This window comes from Mirounga angustirostris, unplaced genomic scaffold, assembly GCF_029215605.1.
Source record: "Mirounga angustirostris isolate CCGP_5_RB_7025 unplaced genomic scaffold, mMirAng1.0.hap1 SCAF_11, whole genome shotgun sequence".
Lineage (NCBI taxonomy): Eukaryota > Metazoa > Chordata > Mammalia > Carnivora > Phocidae > Mirounga > Mirounga angustirostris.
The window spans coordinates 108,566,522-108,580,697 of NW_026991719.1; the positions used below are offsets into that span (position 1 = coordinate 108,566,522).

The window sequence follows — 14,176 nt, forward strand, 5'->3', positions numbered from 1 at the left end:
ATATTAATTAATGAGCACATGCAAATCCAGTAAACTCCCATGCTCACAATTACAGCTTAGTTTTAAGCTCCCAACCCAGGTAATCAAAGTAATTCTTGGATTCTTAGGTATAAAACTGAACGTTAATTGTTTCTTTAAAGGAATTACCTTGCTTAAATTGCATTTTTATTTTGGACACCTATTACCACAGCCTCATCCACCTCACAACGGTGAACTTGACTATGAACACAGAGCAAAGAGGTTTTTCATCAAGAGGGGGCGCTCAGCCCAACAGGTTTTAATTTTGCTATTAATTAGGGGGAAAGGGATTCTTCTGACATTTCGCTCCTAAATCTAGACTTTAAATTAGCCATAGCCAGCAAAAAAAGTCTAAAAATTGTAAAAATTCTGTTTTTTTAAATAAAGAACTACTGTGGTTAAAGATTGGTTTTCTATGGCTTCTTTCTAAATTAATTAGTTGATTAATTTAACAATTAACCAATGGGTGTTTTCAAGTGTAGGTATATAATACCATGTGTTTAGTACGTTTATATAGTCAATAAGGTTCTCTAAACTAATTTTAAAGCATAGCAGTTTCATTTAATAATAGTTTCCAAACCGGGGCATTTATGATTCTGGTAAAAAAAAAAAAACAAAAAAACAAAAAAACAAAAACCACTGTACTCCCAGTGGTTAGTATTTTCAATTTATTCCTAATATATGCTCATTCTTAAAGTACTGAACCACAGGAAGAAAAGTATTTCTCCTCATATGTGGTATTTATTTGAACAAAATTTTCTATTCAGTTTGGTACAAAACTGTTATGGTATTACATATATTTGAATGTAGAAGGTAACAAAATATCCTGCATAGTATCAGGAAAATATGATAAACTGCTCTATTTTTTTTTTAAAGATTTATTTATTTATTTATTTGAGACAGAGAGAATGAGAGAGAGAGAGCACATGAGAGGGGGGAGGGTCAGAGGCAGAAGCAGGCTCCCTGCCGAGCAGGGAGCCCGATGCGGGACTCGATCCCGGGACTCCAGGATCATGACCTGAGCCGAAGGCAGTCGCTTAACCAACTGAGCCACCCAGGCGCCCTGCTCTATTTTTTATATTAACTGGTATAAGAGTTAAAGGCTAAAAGTATGTGAGATATATACATATACACACACACACACTATACTGTCTTATAACTACACTGTAAGTTCAAGGGTAGGTTTATTATAACTATCTTTGGCATATCAAAGATATACAGATGACGTATTTTTGCAATGCTGAAGCTGGGAAACATTTTTTTTTTTTTTGAAGGGTGACCAGTGTCTTTTCAGGGGATACCTAAGAGTCAAGGAATTAGTTTGAGACTGAATCAAGTGAAACAATCATCAGAAGCAAAAACTAAGAAATGTTAAAAAGAAAAATGTCAACAGTTTTTCCTCGTTTGATTTCAAACCATTACTTTTAAGGAATCATGGAGACATTTGGTCCGAAAGACTGGCAGAGCAAGTCTAACAGCCTTGTTTTATTTCCAACCCAAACCCCTGTCCACAGTTCTCCATTAAAGCTCTTTGGCAGCTGGTGGGCGCTGTACCCATTCACAACATGGCTAGACTCGCGTGGCCTAGAGGCCTGTTCTCACCTGCAGGGATAAATGCTGGCTGCGGGAGCTGCAGGTTAGCCAGAGCCTGCTGGCAGTGGAAAACGCTGGGGTTAAAGACCGGAGTGGCACCATTGGTCTTTTCAAGTGCTGATCTCTTTGGTCTCAGCTGAAGCATACCAGGCTGGAGGGCCTGTGAGGGAGGGAGGGAGGGATTAATAAATAGCACCAGAGAAAGTAAAAAATGTTCTCAAAGCAAGCAGGCAGCAGTTGGATAGTGTGGCCCGGGAACCCTTCGCCAGGGCAGCCTATCCACTGAGCAATTGACTAGATGAGTACTTAATCCCAAACGGGAAATACACATACAGGGGAAAAAAAAAAACCCCTGATTTTCAACTTCACTCATCTAGGCCAATAAAAAGGGGCCTCCTCACTTGAGCAAGATGTGACCTCAAGCTTAACAGCAAATAATCATTTAAAATTAACATCTCGGGGATGTTCATCCATGAATCTATTACAATGAGATGGGCAGAAGCAACAGATAGAGCAGGAAAGGGATTTTGGCCAGCTAAAATTTCAACATGGATCTAGGAGATCAATGGTGATGGTGATAAAACAGATGATACTGTAGTTCCATAAAACAAAATCTAAATTCTAGAAGGACTTCAGGTCCAAATCCATAACTGTGCTTCTCCCAACTAACGTGTGAGGGAAAAGCAAATTCTTTTCTTCCCCACCACCCGCCTCACCCAGATAACACAGACAGCAAAATGCGTGCAATTCTCATTTACAGGTGCTCGCTGTGCATTTCAGGATGTATCACTGGCTTCATTAAGTCCTTGTCAGGTTTAATTCTAAAATGCATTAGAATTTAAAATCCTTCTTTCATGTCTACACTTCTTTCAAAATCCCACTGTGCTTATAATACTCAGATTTGCTCCTGGATCAGATTCACTGGAGAAGTTTGACATGACTTTTTACATTTTTTTTTTTTTTTTTTTTTTTGGTCAGCAAATTACATGTGACTTAAAAAACATGTCCCAGTGACAAGAATTAGGCATGCTCCAAACTCTTAAGGAGATAGGAACACTTGTGTTGAGTGACTAGCATTCCACATGCCAAAAAGGGGGCAAGCCATGACCTCCTTTTTCCTGTGGATCACAAAGTCTAAAGGTATCTCTATTTTCCTTTGGGAACTAAATATTTACCCTTCGCGTCTTTTGCTTTTAAATGCATACAAACTGCTTTCAGTGAAGTCAAGCTGAGCTACGCACATGAACATGAAGAAGGTAAAAAAAACAAAAACAAAAAAACTTTTTTACAAAGCATTTCAACTCTGAATCTTTAAAAATACAGAAAGCTTACATTTCTTTCTTTTTTATGTCTAGCTTCTTTTATTTATTTTTTAAATTTATTTTTAAACCTTAAATTCAATTAACATATAATGTATTATTGGTTTCAGAGGTAGAGGTCAGTGATTCATCAGTCTTACTTAAGGAGGGCTCATTCCATCATGTGCCCTCCTTAATGTCCATCACCCAGTTAGCCCATCCCTCCACGCTCCTCCCCTCCAGCAACCCTCAGTTTGTTTTCTAGAGTTAACAGTCTCTCATGGTTTGTCTCCCTCTCTGATTTCGTCTTGTTTTATTTTTTCCTCTCTTCCCCTATGATCCTGTTTTGTTTCTTAAATTCCACATATGAGTGAGATCATATGATAATTGTCTTTCTCTGATTGACTTATTTTGCTTAGCATAATACCCTCTAGTTCCATCCACGTCGTTGCAAATGGCAAGATTTCATTTTTTTTTTTGATGGCTGAGTAGTATTCCAGAAAGCTTACATTTCTTCAAGAAGCCTCCTTTATTTGATCTTACCTTGAACCAATTCTGGTGGCCAATCTGACCTTCCTGCTAAGATCCTGCTCTGATCAGTTACTCAGAAAGGAATTTTATATTGATATTCACAAGTACCAAATGAAGGCCTACCAGATAACAAATAGTTAACTCTCTACATGGAAATTTGGGGCTGACTTATATGTCTTCTACCAAACACAGCCAAGTCATGAGAAATGGACACATACATATGAAGGCCCCATGACTGAGCACGGAACAGGTGTTCAATGGCATAAACAAGCCATTCCTTGTATATCTCAGGCATGTGAGAACCTTTCTTTTTAGGGGGCCTACTGTATTCCTCCTCTCTATTATAGACCCACACTGCTCCTAAACTCTATGCCACCAACAGAAGTGATCAAAGAATTGGAGGTTTAAAATCTGCACTGAACATTTTGGAGACCTTGCTATTTCTGTAGCTTAAAATCCCTTCATTCAAAAGAATTTAAGACCAAAACCACTTGGTGAAGTCTTTTTAAAATTCATCAACAGGGGGCGCCTGGGTGGCTCAGTTGGTTAAGCCACTGCCTTCGGCTCAGGTCATGATCCTGGAGTCCCGGGATCGAGTCCCGCATCGGGCTCCCTGCTCGGCGGGGAGTCTGCTTCTCCCTCTGACCCTCCCCCCTCTCCTGTGCTTTCTCTCTCTCAAATAAATAAATAAAATCTTAAAAAAAAAAAAAAAAATTCATCAACAGACTGATTTCCAGATCAAGGGAGAATTGGTGCTGTGTCCTTCCATCTATACTCCTTGGGAAAAGTTTGGAGAAATTTGGAGTACTTGCCTTAGAAAAAAGACACGAGAGCCCCACTCCTATGGAATAGGGACTGACTTATTTTGTGTAATGAAATTAGTGTTAAGTTCCAGTGATAGCAAGGTAGATTGCGACTCAATGTGAGGGAAAACTTCTTCACAAATAGGGATGTTTGAAAATAAATGCATCTCGTTTAGGAAGTGGTAAGTTCCTGTCATGGGCTTCGGGATCATGAGGTTTCCTCAGGGTTTGCTCCCTTATTGGGATTATTCTACCCTATGACACGAGGAAAGGCCCATGTCAAAAAAGAAATTGCAAGTCGCTTATCAAAGTCACTGATAGCTATGACCAATTTAAGTAACACTAATTCCTATTTCTCAACCCATCACACTGGAGTGCTGTGCGTATATTTTCCCGACCTCCTACCTTACTAGCACAGTGTCCATGAAGGTGGCTCACGGGGCCGAGAGGTAACTTTCTGCCTTTGTAGGTTATTAGGATTAGTCAGGCTATCAAAAACCACTCAAAAATAATTTCCTGTTTAAATTACATAATGTAGCCTTCCTCTAAAGATGGGGAAAAAAGCACGGTCAATGAAAATCGTTAGTAAAGCTTTGAAACGATTATCTTGACAAAATTTCAGTGAATGAAGCAGAATAAATAGGTTCTCTCTTTTCCAGCTTATAACCCTGGCTATTCAGAGTAAGATCCATTCATGACTATCCAAGATTATGGTTACAAGGATATTGGACAAGCTGGGGGATATACTATCATTTACCCCGCAACGGTCCACAACACCTGGTTCCTTCTTACTTACCACAGTGGCGGAAGCTGAATGGTTCATCTGGTGATGAGCTGCCCTGAGTTTGGCTTGCAAGTGTGCAGGAGGATGAAAGTACCGGCATTTCTCCCGGGTGCATCGCCCCTTGATGTAATCCATGCAGATTGTCACGGTATTATCACTTGCCTCGATCATGGAAACATCCGTGGGGTGAGCATAGCGACAATCGTTTTCCCCACGGGTACAATTTCCACGCTGGAATTCTCGGCAAACCTTAAATTAAAACAAAACAAAAACACACATCACATTGATGCCTGGAAGGTGATTAGCTTTTATTTATTTCGCCAGCAAATGCAAGAGCAGTAGTCTACATGATTTTGTCATCTATTTAGGAAAAACCTAAAAAGCTGAAGGATAAGGTAAATCCATATTCAGTGTGAGGTGTAAACACAGACATTTCTAGTCCAAGGGAAAAATACTCTACTCCCTCTGAAGCAAAGTTGTCTGTCTTCCTTACGTTGAAATCAAAGTGCTTAAAAGTATTGTGGAAAACCACTTAATAATCTTCCAGTTAATTCACAGCCTGAAGTGTAATTAGCCAAATTTGCAAGAGGCGGCTGTTTTGCTCGACTCCAAGATGAGTCTTTATCACACAGCCATGCAGTTTTCCCCAGCAAAATCGTGGCTCACGACTGAGCTACGTGTACAATCAGATTCTATTACGATACACTGCCAGGCATTTAAGTCAGCCAATGACTTTGACTCTGTATGAAACGGACTAGCTATTTCTTTCAATCTATGAAGCATAACAAGGGAAGACTGAAGGACTTCCTTAAATCAAAACGCTGTTTGAAGTTTCTTTTAGATTGCCTTTTCATAGGCAGGGAGGATATTTATTATCTAGTCCATCATTCTTAAGATGGAGAAAAAGGTTTAGATTCTATGATACTCATTTCACATTCTGCATTCATAGAGAGTTAGTCTACTTTTTTTTTTTTTCCATCCCCCAGTTGGATTATTCTAGCAAGTTGAGACTCATTAACACTACAGTTCATCGCAGTCTGTCAAGCGGGAGCCTGGGGAAAAGGAACGTTCCCACCAGGCTTCGGGTTCCACAGCGAGTATGCGGTTGGGCACGCTAAGACATTGTTTGACCTGTTGTACGACCGAATCAATGCACTTCACAGCAGGGTGCGACTGCAGTAGTAAAACCTTTACCGTTTTCCCGAGGTTGTACTCCATAAGCTAGAAATCCAGGTGCCCTTGTTTAAAGCATTCAAAACCCTGGGCTCTGAGAATGTTGCTTTGTGCATGCGGTTAATAGCTACCCTATAGGTATTTACATAGTTCTACACCAGTACCTCCAGTTTATCCGAACGCATCAGTTTGGGACCAGCAGCTGCTGGCAATGCGAGAGGCGGGTTTCCAGGAATCAGAACAGGTGCATTCGGTACAAGTTCAGCGGGAACCAGGCCCATCCCAGGATGAGGTAAGTAAGGATTGAAAGCCATTGCAGGATTAGCTGCAAGTGACGGATTCACAGGAAAAGAAGTCTGTATGTTTAAAAGAGAAAAAAGGTATTAGAGGTAAATAGATTCTTACTACTATTACACAAGGACACACTCTTTCAAAAAGCCTAAGTCATGTCCAAATTTACCGATTGATTTTTAGTCTCATATTAATTACCACACAGGAGTTGCTTTAAACCAACAAATCTCATTGAGTAACAAATTTATTGGTAAACTGATCAAACCAGGCACACAATTTTGAGTCATGAATTAGCCACATTAAATCTCATTGATGGAATGTCTTTGAAATGTGTCTTCTCTTGCGCTTCTGTTTTTAACCTAAAAACCATGCCACGGACGATATCATATATACAGGCAATGTGCCTTGCAGGCCGACTTCAGGTTCTCCTGAAAGCCCCTTTGTTCCCCATTCCTTCTTCTTTCCTATTAGCACTGCCCGGTTCTAGCCTGCTGAAGTTCCCACCAACCCTATCAACAACTTACTTCTCTTTTGGGCCCACTCTCCATTACGGAAGACAGCAAGGAGTGTGGAAGAAAGGGGTAGATTAAAGAAAAGTGAGAGTTCTAACAACTTCTTGCTGTCCACCCAAAATGAGATGGGTATGGTCATTTTTTTTTTTAAATTAGGGGTTCTACTTCACAAATGAATCTGACTTGCCCAGCCTCATCTTTACCTAGGGGGCCAGATGATATCCACAGTCCAAAAGGAGCCCTAAAAAATGCTCCAAGGATCCCTGTTAGGCAGGAAGAAATAAGATGACAGGATTTTAAGGTGTATCAACTAGAGCACAGCTTGTAAAGGAAAGCAGGAGCAATGGAAAGGGCTCCCATGGGTTTTTCTATCTTGCAAAAGTCCCGATCTCAAAGAGCTTGATATATGTATTGCCTTTATTATCTGTAACCATGTAATTTATCAGTTTATGTGTTATTTTCCAGCTTGTTCCAAAGTGGGTGTCTTTTCCTCTCAGTGTGGTTCTAATTTCTTTGATAGTTCTCTTGTCTCCACTACAGTACCCCATTCTTAGTGAATGACTGATAGAATCAATGATAAAGTTTAAAAAGAAATGTAAGCACTGAACAAATTAAGGACAAACCACGGCTAAATGTGGTACATTTCTAGCAGGGACTCTATAAGGTTGTTAGTGCACTGATGTATACCTGGTGGAGTCTCACGGTGTGTTGCTAATGCCGTGAGTTCTCTCCTGCTTTCTTTTTATGTCTTTCGCTAAAGAATGAATCTTCTGCACCATCAAGCTGTACCCATACGTTCTGCTAAATCACACAAATAGGAACAGCTCTATATGCAGGTAGAATGGGAGGCTGTGGAGTACGAAGTGAGGGGCTATATATATTCACCCACCCACCCCCTGGTCTGACTTGAGATTTTCACCTGCACACCTTCTCCATGAAGCCCATTAAAAAAAAACCACATGCCAACTTGGAAGGAAGGGGCTTCCCGATTTGCACTGGACCATAGATGATTTTATCAAAGTAGCTAACTGGTGTATTAGGAAGGACAGAAAGAACTTGGACCCTCAACACTGGAAACACCAGGTACCTGGAAAGTTGATGGTGCAGTCAGGGAAGGTGCTTTAACGTTGGAGGACTAGCTGTCTAGGGCTGCCCCAGCCCAGCAAGGCACTGTGATATAAAGCTATAAGGGCATATCTCATCAAATGAGATACGAAGCTCCAGGAATTAGCTGATGTGATATTATTTTATAGAATGAGATGGAAATCTCTTGGAAACAACTACCCAGGCATGCTTCCATGATAAGGCACGCTTTATCAACTTGAGGATTCATGGCTGTCTCAAAAATCAGCAAGAATCTCTCATGGTAAAACTCTGTATTTGAACCACACAATAGTACTCTGTTCTAATTCTCTTTTCTCTCTGACATTCATAGTAAATTTCTCACTGAAGTCACCACACTATTTCTCCTGGATACGTTTTGCTTTTTGCCTTTTATAAATGTGAGAACCATTATTATGATTCTCTTTAAAAACTACTGAATTTTTTATTTATTTTTATTATTTTTTTAAGATTTTATTTATTTTTTGACAGACAGAGAGAGAGAGACAGCGAGAGAGGGAACACAAGCAAGGGGGAGTGGGAGAGGGAGAAGCAGGCTCCCCGCCGAGCAGGGAGCCCGATGTGGGGCTCGATCCCAGAACCCTGGGATCACGACCAGAGCCGAAGGCAGATGCTTAATGACTGAACCACCCAGGAGCCCCCAAAACTACTGAATTTTAAAAAAAGATTCATTTATGTATTTGAGAGAGAGTGGGAGCGAGAGAGAAAACTCGAGCCAGGGGGAGGGGCAGAGGGAGAGGGAGAGAGAATCCTCAAGCAGACTCCCCGCTGAGCGCAGAGCCCGCCCTGAGGCTGGATCCCAGGACCCCAGGATCATGACCTGAGCTGAAGGCAGATGCTTAACTGACTGAGCCACCTGGGCTCCCCCTTATTTACTTTCAAATGCACATTTTTGGTTTTCCCACCACCACTTCTGCCCCAGGGTCACTATTCCATTTCATGAATTTGAACATTCAAGGGCTTAGCTTTGGCTAACAGCCACCTGTTAGGCAGCCTGCAAGCTCACACATTCAGTTTTAATAAGCAACTTTCATCCTGCCTATACCTCTGCTGTAGTCCTTCATGGCAGTGGAGTTAACAAGAACCCACCTGTGGGGTAAAGAACCTTTTAAAGAGAAAAGTTCCTAGCAGGTTGAATCTGATTTCTACTTACAGCCTGAAACAGTCTGGACACTTAAAATATGTTTCAGATATTCACCTGAACCTAAATTACTTTTACTAAATATTTGAAAATATGAGGTTTTCCCTCTGAAAACTAGAGGTGTGGAATTTCAGCTTCCTCTGAGTCTTATAAAGCCAACAGGAGACAACCGATTCATGAATAACCAGATCATCTAGACAATTATTTACCCCCAGTGTCTCTAATAGTATTAGTTACTAGGTAGGAATTCCCAGGAGTGACTGCACGGTACCTAAAAGTCACTGATTGTCTCTAGGATGGTGGCCCCTAATCGTCCTTAATCCTGGACTTCTTGGAAAGCTGTGGACTCTGGTCTATGGAACTTCCTCAGGAAGTTCAAAGCCCTCGCAGAATTCACCACTGGTGCAGGGCTCTGGACTATCCACTGTCTAAGAGCTTATGTTCTAGGGTAAGGATTGGCAAACTCCAGCCCCTGAGCCAGACTTGACCAGCCTGCTTTTGCATGGCCAGACGGTGACAATGGTTTCTACATTTTTTTTTTAAAGATTTTATTTATTCATAAGAGACAGAGAGAGAGAGAGGCAGAGGGAGAAGCAGGCTCCCCGCTGAGCAGGGAGCCCGATGCGGGACTTGATCCCAGGACCCTGGGATCATGACCTGAGCCAAAGGCAGACGCTTAACCATCTGAGCCACCCAGGCGCCCTGGTTTCTACATTTTTAAGGGGTTGAAAAAAAGTAAAAGAGGAATATTTCATAACACATGAAAAGTATATGAAATTCATATTTTAGCATCCCTAAATAAATTCCACTGTGCTCATCAGGAGACCTGTATTAACGAAAAGTTGTAGATAGTATCCTCAACTTTGCCTCTTGTCCCACGAAGCCTAAAATATTTACTATTTCATCATTTACAGAAACCATTGCTGACCCTCATTCTAGAGGATTCTAAAGAATAAAGCACTCCCATCAGTTTCTGGAGTAAAGCACTAATCTTATATGTGAATATATAGAAATCTAATACTTATAGCAAGATTCTGCAAGTTGAAAAGATTTGGTGTTAGAAACCAATACTACAGTATTCACTAAAATATTTTTTAATTGAACTAAAATTAGGATTCTTAACTATTTCTTTATACAACAATAACTACACAGTGATTAAGAATGGGAAGATAGATGGACTCTTGTAAAGGTAAAAATTTAGGAGCCAGCACATATTGGGTCTTAAAGGATTCTGAAACATCTTAATAAAAAACTATGCCTGAATGCCTGAAATAAGTATCTCTAGTTTACACATACATTTTAGGAATGTTAACTTATTATTTAAGATGGGTTATCCCGCAAACTAGTATAAAGAAATAGAAGTGAAATGCTATGCTAAAGCAATCTTTGTGTCTCCCCAACAGCTTAGATCTATTCGTAGCTACTTCAGTAAAATTCAAGGTCAGTTACAATTATTGTCGGATGAATGCAAAATACTTTAAGTCACTGAGGCTAATCCTGGCCTGCAGTCAACATAATTGAGGCCTTCTCTCTCTGAGCTCCTGTCTAGAGGTGGACGACCAAACATTTTCTTTTATAGGACGGCAAACATTTGGTAACGATTTGTTGACTCGATTTTAATACCAGAAAAATAACACTCCTAACTTTTACTAGCACTCATAATACCTACATTTTATTGCTCATTGACAAGCATTTATATAGTATAAAAGGAAGCTCCGCTCACTGTCACCATTTGAATTTCTGTCCTTAGATAATCCCCAAGCACACTGAAATGTATAATTTTCGTTTCCCCCAGACTTGACTAACTTCACGTGGAGCTCAACTGAATAATCTTTGTTTCAGAGTTTTTGCTTGGTCATCTCCACACTCTCCGAGTGATGTTCTGCAGGGACTGAGGTGGCCAAAAGGCACATTGCAGGAGGCCCGTGGAACCTCCAGACTGGTTAATTGGTCCCTTAATAATAGAGACTTAACTTTATAAACAGATGCAAGCTGATAGTGGTGTTTATGTTCTAACCATACTTGTTAATGAATAAGTCACTGTGGCCCAAGAGAGAGCTAGGAAAAAAATAAATAAATTCAAGGGTCAAAAGTGAAGAGTTGTCCTCATCTAGGTCTGGCTTTTCTGACCTTAATCACAGAAGTTTCCAAGTAAGAGGAAGCACCTAAGGTAGGCAGGTAGGCAAAGGATCAATAGATGACTGTGAGTGTGAAAGGTATAAAACACAGCGTGCAAGGGAGGACACGTCAGGTTTGGATCTGCCCATATTTGGTAGAAGAGAAGCTGCAAAGTAGGCCAGCACTTACAACGGAGTGCCTAAACACAGATCTGCATAGTCTAGACCACATGGTTACTACAGGGAAGAATTTGGCAAGAGGGCAAATGACTTCTTCTTTAGATGGGCAAGGCAATTTTGACTGTTCCTGAAAAGTGAACAAGGACTGGCCTAAAAATTATTTGTTTGTGAACCACTGTGTAATAATAGCGACAATTAACTAGTATTCCACTAGGAAAGGAAAATCAAGTGTTACCCAATTTTAACAAAGGGTACTGAACAAAATATGGAGGGGGGGTGACAAGAGCTGAGAAAAGCAAAGAAGCTGCAAGAAGCCTGCAGACTATAAACATTTCCATGTGAGTCCAGAATAAATGGATGCTAAAGGTTATGATTATCAACAGTTCAACAAATCTCCACCACCACCACCACCACCAAAACAACAACACAAATCAAAGCAAAACCTTGCATGGCTAATAGATAACTCTACAGAGGAAAAAAAAGAAAAGCCCTAAGCTATTAAAAAAAATACAGAAGATCAGGTAGAAATCAGAAATTAAGAGGATCACAAGAACATTAATTCACCATCTTACTATTGTTAGATCATACATTCCTTGAGGGTAGAGACGGTTTCTAGTTTATCTTTTTATCTACCTCTTACCTTCTTAAATGTCTGGCACAGAGTAGATGCTCAATAAATATTTACTGAGTTGAATGAAAAGCGATTCCTAAGCCATTGATTACTTTTAGGTTTACCAGTTAGAAAAATCCAATTCAAACATCACAGTACAAAAGAAACAATCAGGGATCAGAAGTGGTAGCACAGAGACTGAATAAATCCATCAGTTTTGCTGTCTGCTAAGGAAGACTTTAAGCAGAAGGCTGCTCCCAAACTATCTTTTTACATAGATGGGAAATGCTAGATCAAACGGTATGAGAAGCACAGGATAATTTATACACATGCATGTGCCCGTCCAAGCGTACACAAATATATGTGTGTGTACATTTCTATTGATTGATTGATTTTTGATTTATTTATTTGAGAGAGAGAGAGAGCACGAGCGGGGGGCGGGGGTAGGGGTAGAGGGAGAGGGAGGAGCAGACACCCGGTTAACAGGGAGCCTGAACATGGAGCTCCATCCCAGGACCCTGAGATCATGACCTGAGCTGAAGGCAGATGCTTAACCAACTGAGCCACCCAGGTGCCTGTATGTGTGCATTTTTAAACTGGAGTGGCTAAATCATCAGTATCAGAAGGTATCCAATGCAGAGTTCTGAAAAAAAATGGCTTAATGATACTATAGACCAAAAGATGCAACTTCTTATTACAAAATGTGTGGTTCCAGGGGACTAGTGAATTGTTAATATGACTGGCATCCACAGAATGGTTTAAGAGCAGAGACTCGCTAAAGAAGAGTTTAAAATGTTTAGTAGATGTGGAGCACCTGAGTGGCTCAGTTGGTTAAATGCCCAACTCTTGATTTTGGCTCAGGTCATGATCTCAGGGTTGTGGGATCGAGCCCCACATTGGGCTCCACATTCAGTGGGGAGTCTGCTTGAGATTCTCTCTCTCCCTCTCCCGCTGCCCCTCTCCCCCCAACCTTGCTCTTGTGTGCTCTCTCTCTCTAATAAATATATAAATCTTTAACAAAGTATTTAGTAGATGTATAAAGGATAGTAAGGCAAAATAGGATTGTTTAGGGGGAACCAGTTTAAGATTATGATCAGGTGCTGGGGGCAACCAGGCTTTACACTAGGTCTCCTGATGGCCCTACTGAACTATATTGATCTGTGCAAGGGGATGATTTTTTTTTTTTTAAGGTTTTATTTATTTGACAGCGAGATATAGTGAGAGAGGGAACACAAGCAGGGGGAGTGGGAGAGGGAGAAGCAGGCCTCCCGCGGAGCAGGGAGCCCGATGCGGGGCTCGATCCCAGGACCCTGGGATCATGACCTGAGCTGAAGGCAGATGCTTAACGACTGAGCCACCCAGGTGCCCCAAGGGGATGGTTTTGATAAGAAAAAAGTCATCCCCGATAGGTGAGATTATCAAGTATTGATTTTGTTGATTGTTGCTATTGCTTTATCTTCCATCAGAAAAAAGATTTTCACAGCCCTCCAAACTTCCTGCCTTTAACTCACTGGTGATCACCAAGTAGTTTTGAAGTATTTGGCTGTAGCTTAGACTGTGATCAAGAACAAAGAAGCTAACGGGCCCACATGGTCTCATTAGCTCCAGCACTAGCCAACGGAGCTAAGCGGCCCCAGAGGAGAAGGACACAAAATGGGTGGAGAGGAGATTACGTTGAATTTATCCCATGGGAATATATGAGGGAGGTTAACAGGAGAATGTTGAGACTTGTTACTATCAGAGGAAAGGGGCATCATAAAAGATATCATGTACAAATGCTCTCTGTTTGGCTGCAAAATTGTAGCATTTCCATTTAACCTTTGAACAAACAAGGTTTCACACTGTGTATTAACAGAATTGGGGCAAGGCAGCAAACTTATGCCGGTGGGACTCATTTTGTTTGACTACAAAAGGAGCTTCAAGCTGTGTGACATACACAGCCTAGGGAAAGAACCTGAATAATGACTCTACTTTGGACCAGTAATTGCAATCAGGAGTGAATC

The 14,176-nt window shown here is 40.8% G+C and overlaps 1 protein-coding gene across 3 annotated transcripts in view; it reads right to left on the reverse strand.

Moving 5' to 3' along the window:
- The window catches only part of MBNL3 (muscleblind like splicing regulator 3), a 109,736-nt gene that overhangs the window by 12,995 nt on the left and 82,565 nt on the right, over positions 1 to 14,176 (reverse strand). For all 3 annotated transcript variants that reach the window (XM_064574585.1, XM_064574586.1, XM_064574584.1), the window contains exons 4-6: positions 6,365 to 6,556; positions 5,040 to 5,276; positions 1,621 to 1,771 (exon numbers count right to left, since the gene is read on the reverse strand). In XM_064574585.1, the coding sequence (XP_064430655.1) occupies positions 1,621 to 1,771; positions 5,040 to 5,276; positions 6,365 to 6,556 (580 nt within the window). The remainder of the gene's footprint in view (positions 1 to 1,620; positions 1,772 to 5,039; positions 5,277 to 6,364; positions 6,557 to 14,176) is intronic.